This window comes from Anguilla rostrata, chromosome 4 (genome assembly GCF_018555375.3).
Source record: "Anguilla rostrata isolate EN2019 chromosome 4, ASM1855537v3, whole genome shotgun sequence".
Classification (NCBI taxonomy): domain Eukaryota; kingdom Metazoa; phylum Chordata; class Actinopteri; order Anguilliformes; family Anguillidae; genus Anguilla; species Anguilla rostrata.
In genome coordinates this window covers 65469090-65485886 of record NC_057936.1, presented here as the reverse complement: position 1 = coordinate 65485886, position 16797 = coordinate 65469090, and the positions used below count along the sequence as shown (strand labels likewise).

The 16797-nt window shown below is 45.7% G+C and overlaps 2 protein-coding genes across 3 annotated transcripts in view; one reads left to right on the top strand and one right to left on the bottom strand.

The window, feature by feature from the left end:
* Positions 1-4961, top strand: part of LOC135254173 (pituitary adenylate cyclase-activating polypeptide type I receptor-like) — a 43036-nt gene extending 38075 nt beyond the window's left edge. The window contains exons 12-13 of the mRNA XM_064334154.1: positions 1729-1770; positions 2312-4961. Coding sequence (XP_064190224.1) covers positions 1729-1770; positions 2312-2494 — 225 coding nt within the window. The 3' untranslated portion in view covers positions 2495-4961. The remainder of the gene's footprint in view (positions 1-1728; positions 1771-2311) is intronic.
* Positions 4962-13105: 8144 nt separating this feature from the next.
* The window catches only part of adcyap1r1b (adenylate cyclase activating polypeptide 1b (pituitary) receptor type I), a 26330-nt gene continuing 22638 nt past the window's right edge, over positions 13106-16797 (bottom strand). Inside the window, exons 10-14 of one of the 2 annotated variants that reach the window (XM_064333916.1) lie at positions 16565-16634; positions 16281-16372; positions 15914-16043; positions 14882-14923; positions 13106-13972 (exon numbers count right to left, since the gene is read on the bottom strand). In XM_064333916.1, coding sequence (XP_064189986.1) covers positions 13766-13972; positions 14882-14923; positions 15914-16043; positions 16281-16372; positions 16565-16634 — 541 coding nt within the window. In that variant the 3' untranslated portion in view covers positions 13106-13765. The remainder of the gene's footprint in view (positions 13973-14881; positions 14924-15913; positions 16044-16280; positions 16373-16564; positions 16635-16797) is intronic. The other variant, XM_064333917.1, reaches the window with a different exon arrangement.

Here is a 16797-nt window from a genome sequence, read left to right as displayed (position 1 = left end):
TACTATTACATACCAAACCATACTGTACCATACTATACCACACCATACTATTACATACCAAACCATACAGCACCATACTATACCACACCATACTATTACATACCAAACCATACTGTACCATACTATACCACATCATACTATACCACACCAAGCCATACAGCACCATACTATACCACACAATACTATTACACACCAAACCATACAGCACCATGCTGTACCACACCATACTATTACATACCAAACCATACAACATCATACTATACACCACACCATACTATTACATATCAAACCATACAACATAATACTATACCACACCATAACATACCATATCATACCAAACCATACTATACTCTACCGTACCAAACCATTACACATCATACTATGTCATATCATATCAAACCCCACCGTAAAATACCACACCAACCCCTACCGTAATATAATCATACTATACCATACTCTACTATTGAGAAGGTGGCTGGTGTAGCCTGGGTTTGCAGGGGCTGACGCAGTGATGCTGTTCTCAGCAGACACAGAAGCAGGTAACTGTTGATGTTGATGTTCTTATGTGAAAACAGGTATGTTACATTAATGCTAATGAGAGGGTATGGAAATAAAAGGTACGAGGGAACTGTAGTACAGAGTACTAATAACTGCATTCTCCAAATGCCTTCAAATGCGGGACATATCAGTCACATATGAGGCTTTGAAGCAACAATTAACACAGCTAAAACTGAGCTTACCTTGCAGTCTTTGTACTGTAGCAAGTCAGGCTATAAAACAGTTAGTTGTTAATCGTATTTTGCAGCAGAATAAACGTACCTACCGCATTATCCATGGCAAAGGCTCCGCCGTGTATGTCAGTGTACAGTGCGCAAATGTGTCCTGGCAGTAAATTCAGCGCTTGTGTTAGCGGCTAGTTGTAGCTGCACGGTAAAGAACAACATTGTGTGGGCAGCTGAACACAGAGAAATGCGCTAGCTGGCTAGCTGGCTAGCTAGACGAACTGAACTCAAAGCAGCTGAGCGCTATTCGGCTAGTGTCGTTAGCACCAGGTGAAAAGTGCTGAACCGAATGAACTTTCCTGATTAGGACCCTCATTAAAGGTAACTAGGGCGTCCCTGCCTGTGCCTGCTTGTAATTGGGTCTCTGTTGAATATCTAGGCCAGGACTGCACTACCCTGCTCCTGGAGATCTACCATCCTGGAGGTCCTTCATGTCAACCCTAATTTGGCACACCTGATTCGGCTAATTAGCAGCTCATTGTGATCTCTAGCTGTTGAGTGAGGTGCGCTTTGTTAGGGTTGGAGTGAAAACCTGCAGGAAGGTAGATCTCCAGGACCAGGGTTAGGCAGCCATGATCTAGGCCTACCATGTTAAACCATGCCATACAATAACATACCAAACCACACCGTACTGTAACATACCAATCCATACAAATATCTGGAAGCAACAAACTCTTAGCCCCGCGCTGTTCAGACCAGGCTGTGTAAACCACTTAAGATGAACCAATAAAAGCAGAAAAAAAACACTAAGGAGCAAAAGCACAAAGGATATCAGCATGATGAACGGGAGTAAAACCAGTATTGATTGGAATACGGAGGACCTGTTGGAAAAAATAAAAGATTAAGCATTGATTAGATGTGAAATAATGAAATTGAATACGCTGGTAGTCATGGTGATGAGACTCTCCCGTGGTAGTCGTGGTGATGACACTCTCCTGTGTTCCAGGGCTTCGTGGTTGCGCTGCTGTACTGCTTCCTGAACGGAGAGGTAAGACCGGAACGTTTGGGCCTGAGAACATCCGGCTGATGAATGTTCACCTCGCTCCCCGCACGCTCTGAGCCCGAATGGCTGGCACTAGTGAATTTGTACATTTGTGCATGTGTTTTTACGTGTGCATACATACTCCATACCTTCTCGTTTTTTTTTTTTTACTGCATTTTCTATTCTACTTGTTCATTTGAATTTCTGTGGCATGTGACGTCAGGTTATTGTTTTATATTATGTCCCCTGTCTGTTTTTTTTTTAATGTTGATTGATAAATAAGCTGTAGGGGTGTTGTTTTAATGTTTCCGAAACGTTGAGCGAGCGTTCGGTGCAGTGATGACGTTGCTTTAACGTTGCTGCAGCGTTGAGCGAGCGTTCGGTGCAGTGATGACGTTGCTTTAACGTTGCTGCAGCGTTGAGCGAGCGTTCGGTGCAGTGATGACGTTGCTTTAACGTTGCTGCAGCGTTGCATGGGCATTCGGTGCAGTGATGACGTTGCTTTAACGTTGCTGCAGCGTTGAGCGAGCGTTCGCTGCTGTTCCAGGTGCAGGCGGAGATGAAGAAGAGGCTGTGGAAGTGGCAGATGCAGGGCTACCTGAGCGTCACCAAGCGCCGCCGAACCCTCTTCACTGAGAGCAGCACCGTCACACAGATCTCCATCCTGGAGAAGTCCAGCCCCAAGGAGCTGCCATCGTCCGACTGCCAGCACAGTGTGTCGTCTGTCTGAGCCCTGCTTGTGTGTGTGTGTGTGTGTGTGTGTGAGTGTGTGTGTGAGTGTGTGTGTGTGTGTGTGTGTGTGAGAGAGTGTGTGTGTGTGTGTGTGAGTGTGTGTGTGAGTGAGCATGTGTGTGTGTGTGTGTGTATGAGATAGAGCCTGTGTGTGTGTGTGTGTGTGTGTGTGCAAGTGAGTGTGTGTGTGTGTGAGCGTGTGTGTGTGCGTGTGTGTGTGTGTGTGGGTACGTGAGTGTGTGAAATTCATTTAAGAAAAAAAATCTAGAGGAAGGAAGGAAGAGGAGGAAGGACAGGTTCTGCTGACCATTGGTGCCACAAACAAGCTTCTGGTCCAACGAACACTACCGCTGCCCCAGCAAACAGAATTTTCCGGCATGTTCTGGTCAACTTTTCTCAGCGCCTAGAATCTTCTGGGTACCCCAGGAACACTATTTGCCTTGAAGAAAAAAAAAAAAGAATTTCTGCGACTTTTACCTGATTTTGCTTTGGATCAATTAAAATACCCAGAGGCCTTTTAGGGGCTCGCTGTGACCTCACGCCGCAGCCGTACGGGACCCGTGGCGTCTGTCCAGCGACGTTTGGGGACAGCCGTGCGTCAGTGGGACGGGTCTGCGGTGTGCCAGGTTCCAGCGCTACAGGCATACCTGCGGCTTCCGCTGGAAGCTGTGTGCGCTTGTGTTTGTCCGTGTGCCCGGCCTGTGGGGTAATGACCCTCGGTCCTCCTCTTCCTCTTCCTCTTCCTCCTCCTCTTCCTTACCCTCTACCCTGTTGTTCTGCCGTTTGGTTCAGTGCTCACTCCTGGAGCGCACAGCTCCGGTCCTGGAGAGCCGGCGTCTGCATCCAGGTCTTTTGCCCAGCCGAATTGCCTGACCAGTTTTAAATGCCGGCGCTGGTTTTTCACCAAACACGCACGAGCAGCCCGCAGCTATAGCTCTTGACATGACTAATAGTCTCAGATCACACATTTGACCGGGATAATTCAAGTCAGAACCGGAGCTGGCACAGAACACTGTTACCCATCAGGCCTTGCTCGTGCATCCTTGGCAAACAGGAATCAAATGTATCATTTTGATTCAGTGAAATCTTTTTTTTTTTTTTGCATGCTGTAAGATCACCTTCTGTTTGAATGTTCTTTTAAAAAACGCTTTTAAACAAGCTGCTTGTTTTTGCTTCGAGCGGCGGCCTCCAGAGACAGTCTGTTGATAGTCCAGCTGCACGCGAAGTTGGGGAGGCGCCCTGAAGGTAAATATTAGCGTGTGCGGTCTCAGAGCATCCAGGAGTTCGGCAGACCGGCAGCCTTTCCTGGACCGTGCCCAGTGTCTTATCACGCGCCCTGTTTGCTTTTCATCCTCCTCTGGCTGACGGTACCGCGTTTCGACTGAGGGAACCGCGTTCCGGCTGACGGTACCGCGTTCATAAATCGAATGGTGTCTGCAAGTTCGTCTGCCGTCTGGAGACGTTTGCTTTGAGAACTGTAAAACATATATTAACACTGCCTTCTATCTATCTACGGACCTACCCGCCAAATTACATGGCAAACGATCATAAAATAAAAAAATGTTCTCGCCTCCCAAGACTATCTTGAGGAAAGGATTATTCTTTTACAATAAGTACAGTCGTAACATTGGTGTTTCATGTGATGGGATTAGTTTTCTTTTTGCATTTAACTTTCTAATTTTTTTATTTTTTAAAATGACAGATTTGTCCCCCATTCTTTAATTCATTTTTAGGAAAAGTATTTGTAAAAATGAAAGAAATACAAAATAAAATGTACTGTTCTCTGTATATAGTTATTTCAATCTTCGTCAGGAAAATATATATTTTAAGATTATTCCGTAGTGTATAGATCTGGAGCACTAGACTGTAAAGATTATATATGTATACTTTATATTTGTATATTATATAATGTAAATATCTGTATGATCTATGATGATACATTGCTTATATTTCAATTGGGAAATTGAAAATGCACAGATATACACAAACACACACACACGCATCGACCATATTGTCATAATGTAGTACCGTAGAGTTATTTTTCTATGAAAATTACTGGTAATTATTTTAAAGGACAAGAATTTAATGAAAGAATATCTAACGAGGAATTCAGTACAGGAAATGTATTGAGGTATATGGTACAGTGTACAGTGTAAGACTAAAGGCAGTTTTGCTGTTCTTGGTAGATGAGGTGTATGTACATGTATAGCTTTATCTATTTTTAGAGCAATGGTCTGTGATCTGATTATGAGGAAAATAATTTGTCTGTACACTGTTCTGCAAAGATGTGACATTTTCATCTGCTTTTGTTTTCTAATTGTCTGTCACGCTTCAGAAGACTCGATGTTCGACTTGAATTTAAATAGAAAAGGATGATATTGTGATTAGATTATCTGAATGGGATAATGGTGTTCATACCTTTTTACTGTTTGTTCTAAATGGTGATAAAATAACACTTTCAGTAACAGTGACAATATGTGGTATTATTTTTTTCCCCCTTGGTCCAAAAACAAGAGCAGAGTCATTCCAAATGCACGTGTGTGTGTGTGTGTGTGTGTTGACGTGTGTGTGTGTGTGTGGGGTTGGTTCATGTGGGTCAAGGTTTTAAATAGATTTTAGGGATGCATTTTGACTTTCCGATTGTTAAAGCTCAGCGCCAATGTTAGAGGTTCTGAGCACGCTACTCTTCAGTGCACAAACACATTTACATTTTCTTCATTTGTAAACATGCTCAGTAGCATAGTGTATGTTTCATTCTGGCAACATTCCCGATCATTCTGGCAACATTCCCCCTCATCCCTGCAACATTCCCGATCATTCTGGCAACATTCCCCCTCATCCCTGCAACATTCCTGATCATTCTGGTAACATTCCTTCTCATCCCTGCAACCTTCCCACTCATCCCTGCAACATTCCTGATCATTCCTGAAACATTCCTTCTCATCCCTGCAACCTTCCCACTCATCCCTGCAACATTCCTGATCATTCCTGAAACATGCCTGTATCCCCATCACTCCTGTGGTTTATCATATTGAGGGGAAGAAATAAGACACAAAACAAAACGCCACACCGAACTCTTGTGGATCAATTGTCCAAAACATTTAATGCAATTTAAAGTCGATATTTAAACCATGTACAAAAAAAAAAAAAAAAAAAAAAAAAAAACAGCCCATGTGGTATATACATCACACAGACAGATGGCACAGAGAGAGAGGAACAGCTCAGTGAAAACAACAGGCTGCAGCAGCAAAGTGGTAAAACTTCGAAATGGACTCCTGCGACTTCTGCTACATTCAGGGTTTAAGGTACAAAGGTCGGCGTCTCCCCTCCAGTTCAGACACGAGACCGTTCAGCTGACACATCCCATCTACGGCCACTGGGTGTCACTGTTGTTCAGACGTACGCTCTTAATGCCTAGGACCACCAGGTGTCACCCTTGTGCAGATATCGCACGTGCACACCTGTGACCACAAGGTGTCAAGGTGTTGCGGTAAGTCACCCAACAACCATTGACGCCAGGGTCATGTCCGAGTTAGCACACTCGCTTGCTATTGAGTGTACTCAAATCGTACTTCCAGCAATGCTACCAGCAATTTCAGTTTAACGTTATCTAGGGCACGGTTGGGCTTTGTTTAAATGAACGTTGCTCTGCAGCACAGGGTTCCTGATAAGACACATCGGAAGCCTCCTCCATCACACACACGGTTGCAGCATTCAAATGAGCTCAGATCTGAAACATCTGAATCCAAACGTTTCCTCCAGAGAAGCAGTGACGCTTTGATAGTCCCCTCTTGTTTATTTTCAGCTGCACTACTTCCAGCATCTCTAATTTCACAGGCTGGCAAACACGCTTCCCCCCCCCTTCACCCCCCCCCCCCCCGCCCCCCGCAAACATGACTGCCTCCCCCCCCTGCACCCACCAACATTAGCATATTCGCAACTGAATTAAATATCACAGCAAACAGAGGATAGGATCCGGCAGCCCGAACCCCAACAGCACTGAATTACACACCCGCCGGCCGTCAGCCTCCCCAGCGTCTGCGCGCTCACAAACAGCAAACAGCTCCCTCCGTCCAGCCGAGGCCTCGTGTGATCCCCCGAGGGGGGGGGGGGGCGTGGGGGGGGACCTTTCGGCCCGGTCGCCGCCTCAGGCACTGACCCAAAATGGCCATGACCCAGAATCGATTCACCACCGTCGAGAGCGAGAGCGAAGGAACGTCTGGGACCCCCTCTGCAGAGGTGGAAAATCCAGGCTCAGAATGTGAAAGGCCCTCCCCGCCATTTTGTCTCAATCGCTTGGCTTCGCTAATTACTCGCCAACTCCTCAGCCAGGAGGCGGAGCTAATGAGTGAGATCGGCCGGCTGAGTTCACGGACGAACGAGAAACTCACGGCAGGACTTCTACTCCCTGACCCCTGGACTTCTCACCTCCGACTCTAAGACATGTGGCGACATCACCTCATTGGTGGAAAAACAAGAGAGGAGCGCCACCAATCACGGTCCACATTGGAAACAGCCAACGGGACAACTCCAGTGGTGATTCCTTCTGGGATTCCGGTGGGAATCCACTGTCTGGAAATTCTGTATTTTTACCATCCCTGGAAGTCATAAAAAAACAGACACTAAATCAACCAGGAAGAGGGAAGGGGGGAGGGGGGTGTCTTCCGTTTAGGCGTAAACACATTTTTCACATCAGAACTGACATTAACCATGTTCCTCTCTTGTAAAATACTGAACCCAGAATGCATGCGCAGTTGCAGGCAGGGGAACGCCAGACGCCTGCTATGTAGCCAGCACATTTTCACAACACTGTCACCAAAATTATTAGAAGCACTGATCAACAAAAAAAAACCGTCACTATTCAGATAAGAGCTATTCACACTTAGGACAACTCCATTGACAGAATACTGCAATAACAGCTAAATGATTAAATCTGCTAGCCACCTTTAACTCAACACTTACAGTGACCTTGAGTCTCTATAAATCTTTTTATTATATATTATTTCTTTAAACACAGCAATAAATCACTACTTTATTGTCAATATCCATTGGTTTAAACAATCTCTAAACAGAAAGATAACACTTCTATATTGACATCAATGTAGATAGAAGATTTTAAGGCTCTTCTCAAGGTACTCCATTTTTTTAACAACAAATGAACAAGCTGATGGTGTTGGTCCAGTCGGTCAAACTTTAGAGCTGCTAAAAGAATGCAAGCATTGAATTTCCACAGACTGCCAACTTCTGCAAAGAAAATACAAAAAAGAATAACAAAAAAAAAACAGATTTGATTGTCGTCTTCCATCTGCAATTTTGACAACATCCCAAGGAACCAACAAAGTTCTTTTGAACTTCTATTCGTATTTATATCATCAATATCATCTTTTGAAATTTTCTTCATGTCTGTGTGTGTGTGTGTGCATACATGCGTGTGCGCGCTTGCATGAGCGTATGTGCGTCAGTTTGTGTGTGTGTATGTGTGTGTTTGTGTCCATTCACATTTTGCCAGTGCCTTTACTTGACCAAGACAAGCACAGGTCAGCACAAGGCAAGCTTTCCACTGCTGCTCTCAGGAACAGCACAGGCTGCAGAACTGTGGCTGTTTCACAGTGAAGGCAAAGCTAGCAAATCTCTTCAGAGACTAGCGGTACATGGTCACCCCTCACCCCTGTTTGGGTTTAAACCCCTGCTGCTGACCAAGACTGGGCCCAGTCCCATTCCAGTTTAATCAACTGAGGAAAAAGCCCAAAACTTTTCTTTATAAAGGTTTCCCCCCCCCCTGTTAATTTCATGCATTGCCTCAATGGACGGCAGTGCATTATAATGGGTTAGGAGCTGGTCTTGTAACCTATAGGTCGCAGGTTCGACTCCCAGGTAGGGACACTGTCGTTGTACCCTTGAGCAAGGTGCTTAACCTGCATTGCTTCAGTAAACATCCAGCTGTGTAAATGGATGCAGTGTAAATGCTGTGTAAAAAGTTGTGTAAGTCGCTCTGGATAAGAGCGTCTGCTAAATGCCTGTAATGTAATGATATGTAATGTAATTAAATGAATCAGGGCCCAGCTTGTTGAGTCCTACACAGTGAGAGTGACCGGGGTGTGACACAGACATGGATTAAATCACACTGGCTTATCATTGGCCGATTGTGCTGTAATGATTCAGTAATGATTAATCACACTGGCTTATCATTGGCCGATTGTGCTGTAATGATTCAGTAATGATTAATCACACTGGCTTATCATTGGCCGATTGTGCTGTAATGATTCAGTAATGATTAATCACACTGGCTTATCATTGGCCGATCGTGCAGTAATGATTCACTAATGATTAATCGCACTGGCTTATCATTGGCCGATTTACACATGAGATTCAGAGCCATCACTCTGCGGTCCTGTCTTCAGTCACTGCTTATTCGACTTGTTATTTACTCTATGCGGTGATGTGGCAAACATGCTCAATTATTATTTAAATTTTTTTATTTGTTCATTCAAATTAGAAGTCTGGGAAGTAAAAGTAACTTGTCTGTTTTTAACGATGATAGAGTTGAGCCTGTTGGATGCTGTATCTCTCTGAGGTATTAGTTGTGTGGTAAACAAGCTTGTAAAAAATAAAAAAAAAACCTAAAACAATACAAAACACCCAGTTAAAGCATTTAACGGGGTGTTTTGTATTGTGTGGAAATGTGTGAAAATGTGTGTGCTCATGATTTTCTTCAGGTTGTCCTTGTATATCTGTTGAAAAAAAAAAAATAATAATAATAAAGTGACTAGAACCTATTTACAATATGGCGGGAGACTCAAGCAAGACATTCTTAAAAGAGAGAGCCACAAGGTTATTATACAGCACGGCCCGACACAGACACACTGCAGCGTTGAACAGAGGTTGCACAGAGGTTGCGCTAACGTTTACTGCCAGCTGGAGGGACTCGCGATAACAATGTTCCAGTAAGGTTGAGACGACGGTGTTACGTCTTCGCTGGGCGGGCCTCGCTGGCACAAAAGCCATGTGATTCATCATACTGGCTTTTCATTGGCCGATTGGGCAGTAATGATTCAGTAATGATTCATCATACTGGCTTTTCATTGGCCGATTGGGCAGTAATGATTCAGCATGATTCAGTAATGATTTCATACTGGCTTTTCATTGGCCGATTGGGCAGTAATGATTCCGTAATGATTCATCACTTTGGCTTATCGTTGGCCAATTGGGCAGTAATGATTCCGTAATGATTCATCACTTTGGCTTATCGTTGGCCGATTTACACAGTGAAATCTGCACGAGAGGCCTGGAGCAACTGACCAATCCCAGCATAGGATCTCAGTTCCCCTATGATGTCACTTCCTGTATCATTGTGTCATTGGCCCCTGTATTTGCCTGCCTGTATTGTGATGACATCGACAATGGGCACGCTCAGTATGCAACAGTTCGCTTATCCAACCGTCCAAAAACTAGAGTGTGAAACAGAAATATAGAAAAGATATTTACAGTATGTTACTAAATGTAATGTAATGTAACTTGGCACCCTACGTTGGCACACTAAGGTTTGTGCCAAACCACACAGAAAACATTTGGCACCTACATTTTTCCTTCTTGATCAAAGTTGTACAGATGAAGTTTTCAGTCGTTAGTAGTTTACAACTACATTAGCGAACGCCAATTCGTGTGACCATACTGTAAAGTGTCACCATTTGAAGTAGTAAGATAAAGATGAAGACAGAGTCATCTCACCAATTCTGCTAAGACCGTAATAGTAGAAGGGTAAACGATCTGCCTCTTAACAGGACTTTGTTTAGAATTAACCACTGATTTTATGAGTTAAACTACAGAACTACTGGGAGACATTCGTCTAAAAAAAAGTAGAATATTTTAAAGGCCTCCTGGTTTACTCAGACGGATTTATCATTTATAAAAACACTTCTATTAAAACTATTTCCTTTGTTACTTCTTTTTGTCAATCAGCTGTCTGTGTGTGTTTTATAAGGTTAATACTGCTGTTACTGTGACATGAAGGCACTTTTCGGAGCGTAACTGAAGAAAGCAGAAGGAAAAACACTGCCTTGAATGGGCGAGTGACATCATCATCGCGCAATGACATCATCATCGTGCAATGACATCATCATCACGCAATGACATCATCATCATGCAATGACATCATCATCATGCAATTACATGATCACGCCAAAGCTGCTCCACTCAAGTCTTCATCAAAGAACCTCCAGCAGCCAGCGGTCAAGGCTGCGCGACTCAAAGACGTCGCCAAAAAACAAAGACTTGATCGACTAAAGCAAAGTGAAGAGCAAGAAATCCCAAAACAGCTCTGGACCTGCACCCCCCCGGTTTAAACCCAGGCAATAAGCTGCCTTCACCTCCGGAATGATCCTGTACCCCCCCCCCAACCCCTCGTCACCCTGTAACTGCACCCCTGGGGGGGTCAAACTCCAGTCCTGGGGGGGGGGGGGCAAGTTCCTGCAGACACTGCGGCCCTCCAGCACTGATTTTTTACGCGTTTCCAGTAGTGAGGCTCACCGTTAAGTTCCTATTACAAAAAGACAAAAAGGCTTCCATCAGAAATTCCCTCTACTAAAGGTAATCAAAGCCCTTTACACCTAAACAGACCCTATTTTTGTGTAAAATGAAATGAAGTAGCCACGTAGCTGGCAGACTAAGAAACATCCCCACAGCAACATTACCCACTTACTGTAGCATAAACAGCGTATTCACGTTAATAAATTTCAGCATAATTACACCGAAGGAAATAAAATTAACTGCAAATATTTACCAAAGAACAACAACAGCAACAAGAACAGCGTAACCTCTACAGATCGGACTCCAGCAGTCGCCTGTTGAATGCGAGTTTGAGCGTCACATTTGGCACACAGTAATACGTAAGAAATTCAGAAATAAAAAAAATTCAGATGAAGAATAACGACTGTACACATAACACTTTGGGAGAGTTTTCCCCTCAAATATTTTGTTGACATGTTCTGTACTAACGGCTGTATAAGAAGTGATCCCACCTCTTGAAAAACAGACAGAAAAGGCAAAGTCATGCAAGATTTGCTAAGATTTTGGTCTTTTTTTCATCATGGTCATTCTTAGCAAGTCTTTGCATTATAAGAAGAAAGTCACTTTTTTTACACAAATGATTTTTTTTTTAAAACTGCTGACAATCAGCCTTCCTCAGTCGACAGGCCAAAGAGTGAAGTGATACACTCTTCCACCTCTGCAGATAACCCGTCTTCTCTCCCTTTTACAGATTTTAATTTGATCTTTCTCTCTTTCTCTCTTTTTTCCGTGTTTGAGAATACAGTTGAGTCTTTCTGATTGTGCAGTTAAGAGCATCCCCCTCTTAGGGGTCATTCTTCATCGTCCTGCGTTTATATTTCTTTCACTTCAGAGAAAAGCAAAGTCAGGTCAGCTCCTGGCTCACCCTAGAACACTCTACTCTTACCACTACACTGCCCTGCCACGGCGCAGCGGATTTTAACGGCAACCCCCTCATTGAGAGCACAGAGGCCATTTCCTGTCTTCAGTGTCATTTCCTGCCGGCTCTTGCACACAGCAGCCTGTGGAGCGGCAAACAGTCCTCCACTCAGCTACGCTCCCAGGCCCATCGACGATGCGCCTTTTAATTTTTTTTTTGGATTTAAACTTCGCGCAATCAATGACCAACGCAGGGACGCTCCGTCTTGAAAAGAGCGACTCAGTTCAGTGCTCCACGCGGTGGGGGCGGGTTTTGGCGGCGTGTCCCCACTCTCGCTGGCTCCGTCCGCCAAAGGCCAGCACTCCCCCCCCCCCCCCCCCGCCCCTGCCGCCAGGTCAAGGTCCTCCTCGTTCGAGCAAGTTATGACTGCGGGGGCGTCCCCGTGTGCTCCCCGAGTCCTTCCTGTCCGCACGGCGTCCACCGTCGTCCTGCCCTTTACCTGGGGGCTCCCCTACGCCAGTCAGCCGCGGCAGGGTCCGCCAGTAACGACGATTTATAAATCGCCGTGGCGACGGTCGACGGTAAAACGGTTTCCCGTCGTGAAGCGGCGGCACAGACAGCAGACGGGTCGAAGTGCGGGGTTAAAAAACTCGAATAAAAATTCCGCTCTTCTTCCCCGCCCATCGATCTTCCTTCCCGCCCATCGCAGAAAGCGCTGCGACCACACACGGACCCTGAATGTTAGCAGAGATGCTTTTACTTCCATTTGTCTTCCTGGCACAAGATAAAGAACACACACAAAAAACTGAAACGGAACAGGCAAAAGGAACATGATCTTTCCGGTGCAGTCAGGATGATATGTACAAGCCAAAACAATTCATATTTAACGCTTCTTCTTTTCTTTTTGTTTTATGTGTTTTGTTTTTCTGTTTACTGCCTTTTTGTTTCCTGTTGGTTTTTTTTTTGCTTCCTATTGTGGTTGTTCCATCTGAAGCCACTGGGGGGCAGACTGAGCCTCCTTATATGATTCAGCTCTGTTGGTTCAGGTTTGACCGGAACATGGCAATGAGGATGAGGAGCGTTTTTGTGGGTAGAGGGGGGTTGAGTTTGTGTGTGTACAGTATGTTTGCAAGCGTGTATGTGTTTTTATGTCTGGGTGTTTCTGTGTTTGTGTATGAGTGCATGTTTGTATGTGCATGTATGTATGTGTGTGTTTGTACAATATGTGTGTCCACATGTCTGTTTCAGCACACAAGGTGTGTGTGTGTATCTGTAGAGGGTGTATGTATGTATTTGTGTGTGTACATAGAGGGGCGCATGTGGGTGTGTGTATGTGTGAACAGGTCAGCGTATGAGAGTGTGTGTGTATGTTTTTGTATATACTGTAAGTGTGTTGGATAGTGTGGTTACAGGAGACCAGTCAGTCAAGGGTGTGTGTGTGTGTGTGTGTGTGTGTGTGTGTGTTTTTATATGTACTGCAAGTGAGTCTGACAGTGTGGTTAGGGCAGATTGGTAGGCAGGGGAGGATATGTGTGTGTGTGTGTATATACTGTGTGTTGGATAGGGTGGTTAATGGGGACCAGTTATCAGTGCAGGTTGTGTGTGTGTGTGTGTGTGTGTGTATATACTGTGTGTTGGATAGGGTGGTTAATGGGGACCAGTTATCAGCGCAGGTTGTGTGTGTGTATGTTTTTGTATATACTGTAAGTGTGTTGGATAGGGTGGTTAGTGGGGACCGGTCAGTGGTGCAGGATATGTGTGTGTGTGTGTGTGTGTGTGTGTGTGTGGGATAGGGTGGTTAGTGGGGACCGGTCAGTGGGGAGGGGCGTGTCCGGGCGTGGCTGGTTAGCTCAGGTGGCCGGGCTCTCGGCCTGCAGGCTGGACATGCGGATCTGCGAGCTGCTCTTGCTCAGTATGGACAGCTGCGTCCCCCCGTTCACCCCACTGCTGGCCAGCGAAGGGTGCCGGTGCTTCAGGTCCACAGCAAAGTACCGGTTCACGGTCCAGCTCCGCCATTTCCTCTTTATCTCCGACTGCACCTTCAGGGAGAAACTTCAAAAGGTCATTTTTTTAATGTACACAGCTGTAAAGGAACACGCTCATTCTGTTGCTCTTCTGACTGCCACCCCCCCGCCTCCCCTTCAGTTTGGTTTAGTCCGTCCCAATCTTGTGGAATGTTGCTGGAATCTTCCTAATGTCTCACCTGAGGTTAATCTGTCCCAGGTAATGGAATCACATCTTACTACATTTTTGATGCAAAGCACACCTATCTATCTATCTATCTATAAACACCACCCTCCTCAAACAGCTGGCATGCGTTGATAACCAAAGTGCCATTAGGTTAACAAAAATAAAGAAATTACATCACAAAGCTGTGACATCACACTCTGCACTAGACAGTCACACATTTCATGAATTAAATGAATGAGTGAGTGAGTGAGTGAGTGAGTGAGTGAGTGAGTGAGTGAGTGAATGAATGAATGAATGAATGAATGAATGAATGAATGCTTTATTGACATGAGCGTCTGATTACCAGCCCATATAGGCTATCTGGATTCAGAGACAGATAAAAACGTATTGGAAGGGGGCAAAGATATTAAAACTGGAGCCAAAAATCTACCCAGCTTGGCAAAATAACATTTGCAAAATGTCTGTTTTAGGTGGTGGAACGTATCAATTTTTTGGGGTCTCAAATGTCTTTAAAATGTTTTTCTGCAAACAAAGAATGCATGTGGAGCTGACCCACTCATAGCACAACTAGAAAAGTCAAGGGAGAAATGCAGTTGAAATTATGTGGTAATATTTTCTACAAGCACGATATCCATGGTTACAGCAAAATGAGCCAACAAATGAGTAAGTGATCAAACAGAAAGTAAGATGTGTTGAAAGAAAAGAAACGGACTTGTGGGAAAAAAAGTGTGGGCTGGAGACTGAATGACGTGGAGAACAGGAAGTGCTTACCTCTCCATTCAGGAAGCAGTACAGGACAGCCACCACGAATCCCTGAAGGACAAACACCGCAGTCAGCCGTGCGGGAAAACCAGCGCCACGTCACATGGCCATGGGTTGCCAACTGCCACGCCCCTTTAACTGCCACACCCTTCCCAATGTTCTCTTAAAGGGCAGTGGGAGGTATACTTCAGGTGTCTTCGTTAATTACTGTGCACTATTTAATACTTGCAGTCCCGGGGGAATGCACGCACATCCGAAATATTCCAACAGCTGCAGGATAACACCTGTACCTGACGAAGACCTTTAAGGTCGAAACGTGGCACCATTAAATCACTTTGGGAGCAGAAAAAAACAGTGTGCGGATATACTCTCTCCACTATTTAATATTTCACACACACACATGCACACGCATACGCACACGCACACGCACACACACACACACACATGCAAACACACACATACACACAAATGCACACCAACACGCACACACACACACACACACACACACGTATAATGACTTCGCTCATTTTGTGAGCAGAAATAACTCTGACAGACAGTTGCTGATAAGCCACAGCGAGCAGCTGCCTCAGAGGGGCGGTTTTGGATCAGCTGCCCCAGAGCAGCGGTTTGGGATCAGCTGGCCCAGAGGGGCAGTTTAGCAGAGGACCAGCTCAGAGCGCCGCGGGGACATTGAGACAACGCCGGAAACACGGGCGCTCTGCTTGTAACTTCCGCTGCTGTGAAGGGCCTAATGGAGCGTTAGGAACTAACGTGTCCTTTTCACAGCTCAGCTAGGAGAGACCCCCCTGGAGAGCAGACTGTGGAAACTCCCTTTTCCCTTTTCTTGTGTAGCAGCAGCACCCTCTCGTGGCTGTACGAGGTACTGCAGCCAGACCCCTGAAACTCCCGCGTCTGACGGCTACGTGCACAATGCAGGGGAGAACGGGGACGCTGTTCGGAGGAGCTCGTCTCGGCTCACACACACTCGCTTCAGGCGAGCTGCCAGAGGGGTCCAGCGCAGGTGCACAGGTGCGTCCTCACCTGGAAGGAGCCCAGGCCCAGCTCGAACACCAGCCTCTCCCTCTTCCTGACGTCCTCGGGGGAGAAGGCGAACACGGTGTAGTGGATTCCAAACAGCGGGATGAGGAGGAGGGTGGAGCGAGCCAGCCTCCTGTCAATCACACAAGCGTTTGTGATGTCACTGTTCAATGGAACACGCTGATGTCACTCAGAAGGTCACTGTTGTTGGGGGTAGGGATGAAAGTTGGGGTAGGGATTTTTTTTGGGGGGGGGGGGGGGGGTCATGGGTAGGTAGGTAGGTTCCAGATTTCATACATTTCTAAACCGTGTGACGTTAATCAAATGTGAACAAAGCCCTGCTGGGGGTATTCTGTGAGCTCACACTCACAGGTAAATGCTGGATTCATTGCCTCCAATATCAGGTGACTGCAGCTTCTGAACCAGGATGATGATGATGCCGATGAAGAGCACAAAGTTTACCTGGAGGGAAAAACACGTCAGTCACACGACCGCACAATTCAATTCAATTAAATCCGTTTCTATTTGTGTAGCGCTTTTTACAGAGTGGTCACAAAGCTTCACAGAGCAGCAAGGCAAGAGACAGAGCAAACAGACCAAACACCAGGCCTGAACCCCCACATAGCAAGCGCGTGAGGTAGAACCGTCGCTCACCATGATCGATGCCACCACGGGGCCCTTGATCACCCACCAGATGGGGGCGCTGTCGTTTATGTCCCAGCAGCTGCAGGGAAGAGACGGCGGGATGAGAAAGATGGAGGGATGAGAAAGATGGAGGGATGAAAAAGACAGCGGGATGAGAAAGATGATGGGATTTTCACTGACTTGCTGGGGGGAGAAGTACTGTACATAGACCAGGCCCAGGCCTCAGCCAATGAATGTGGACG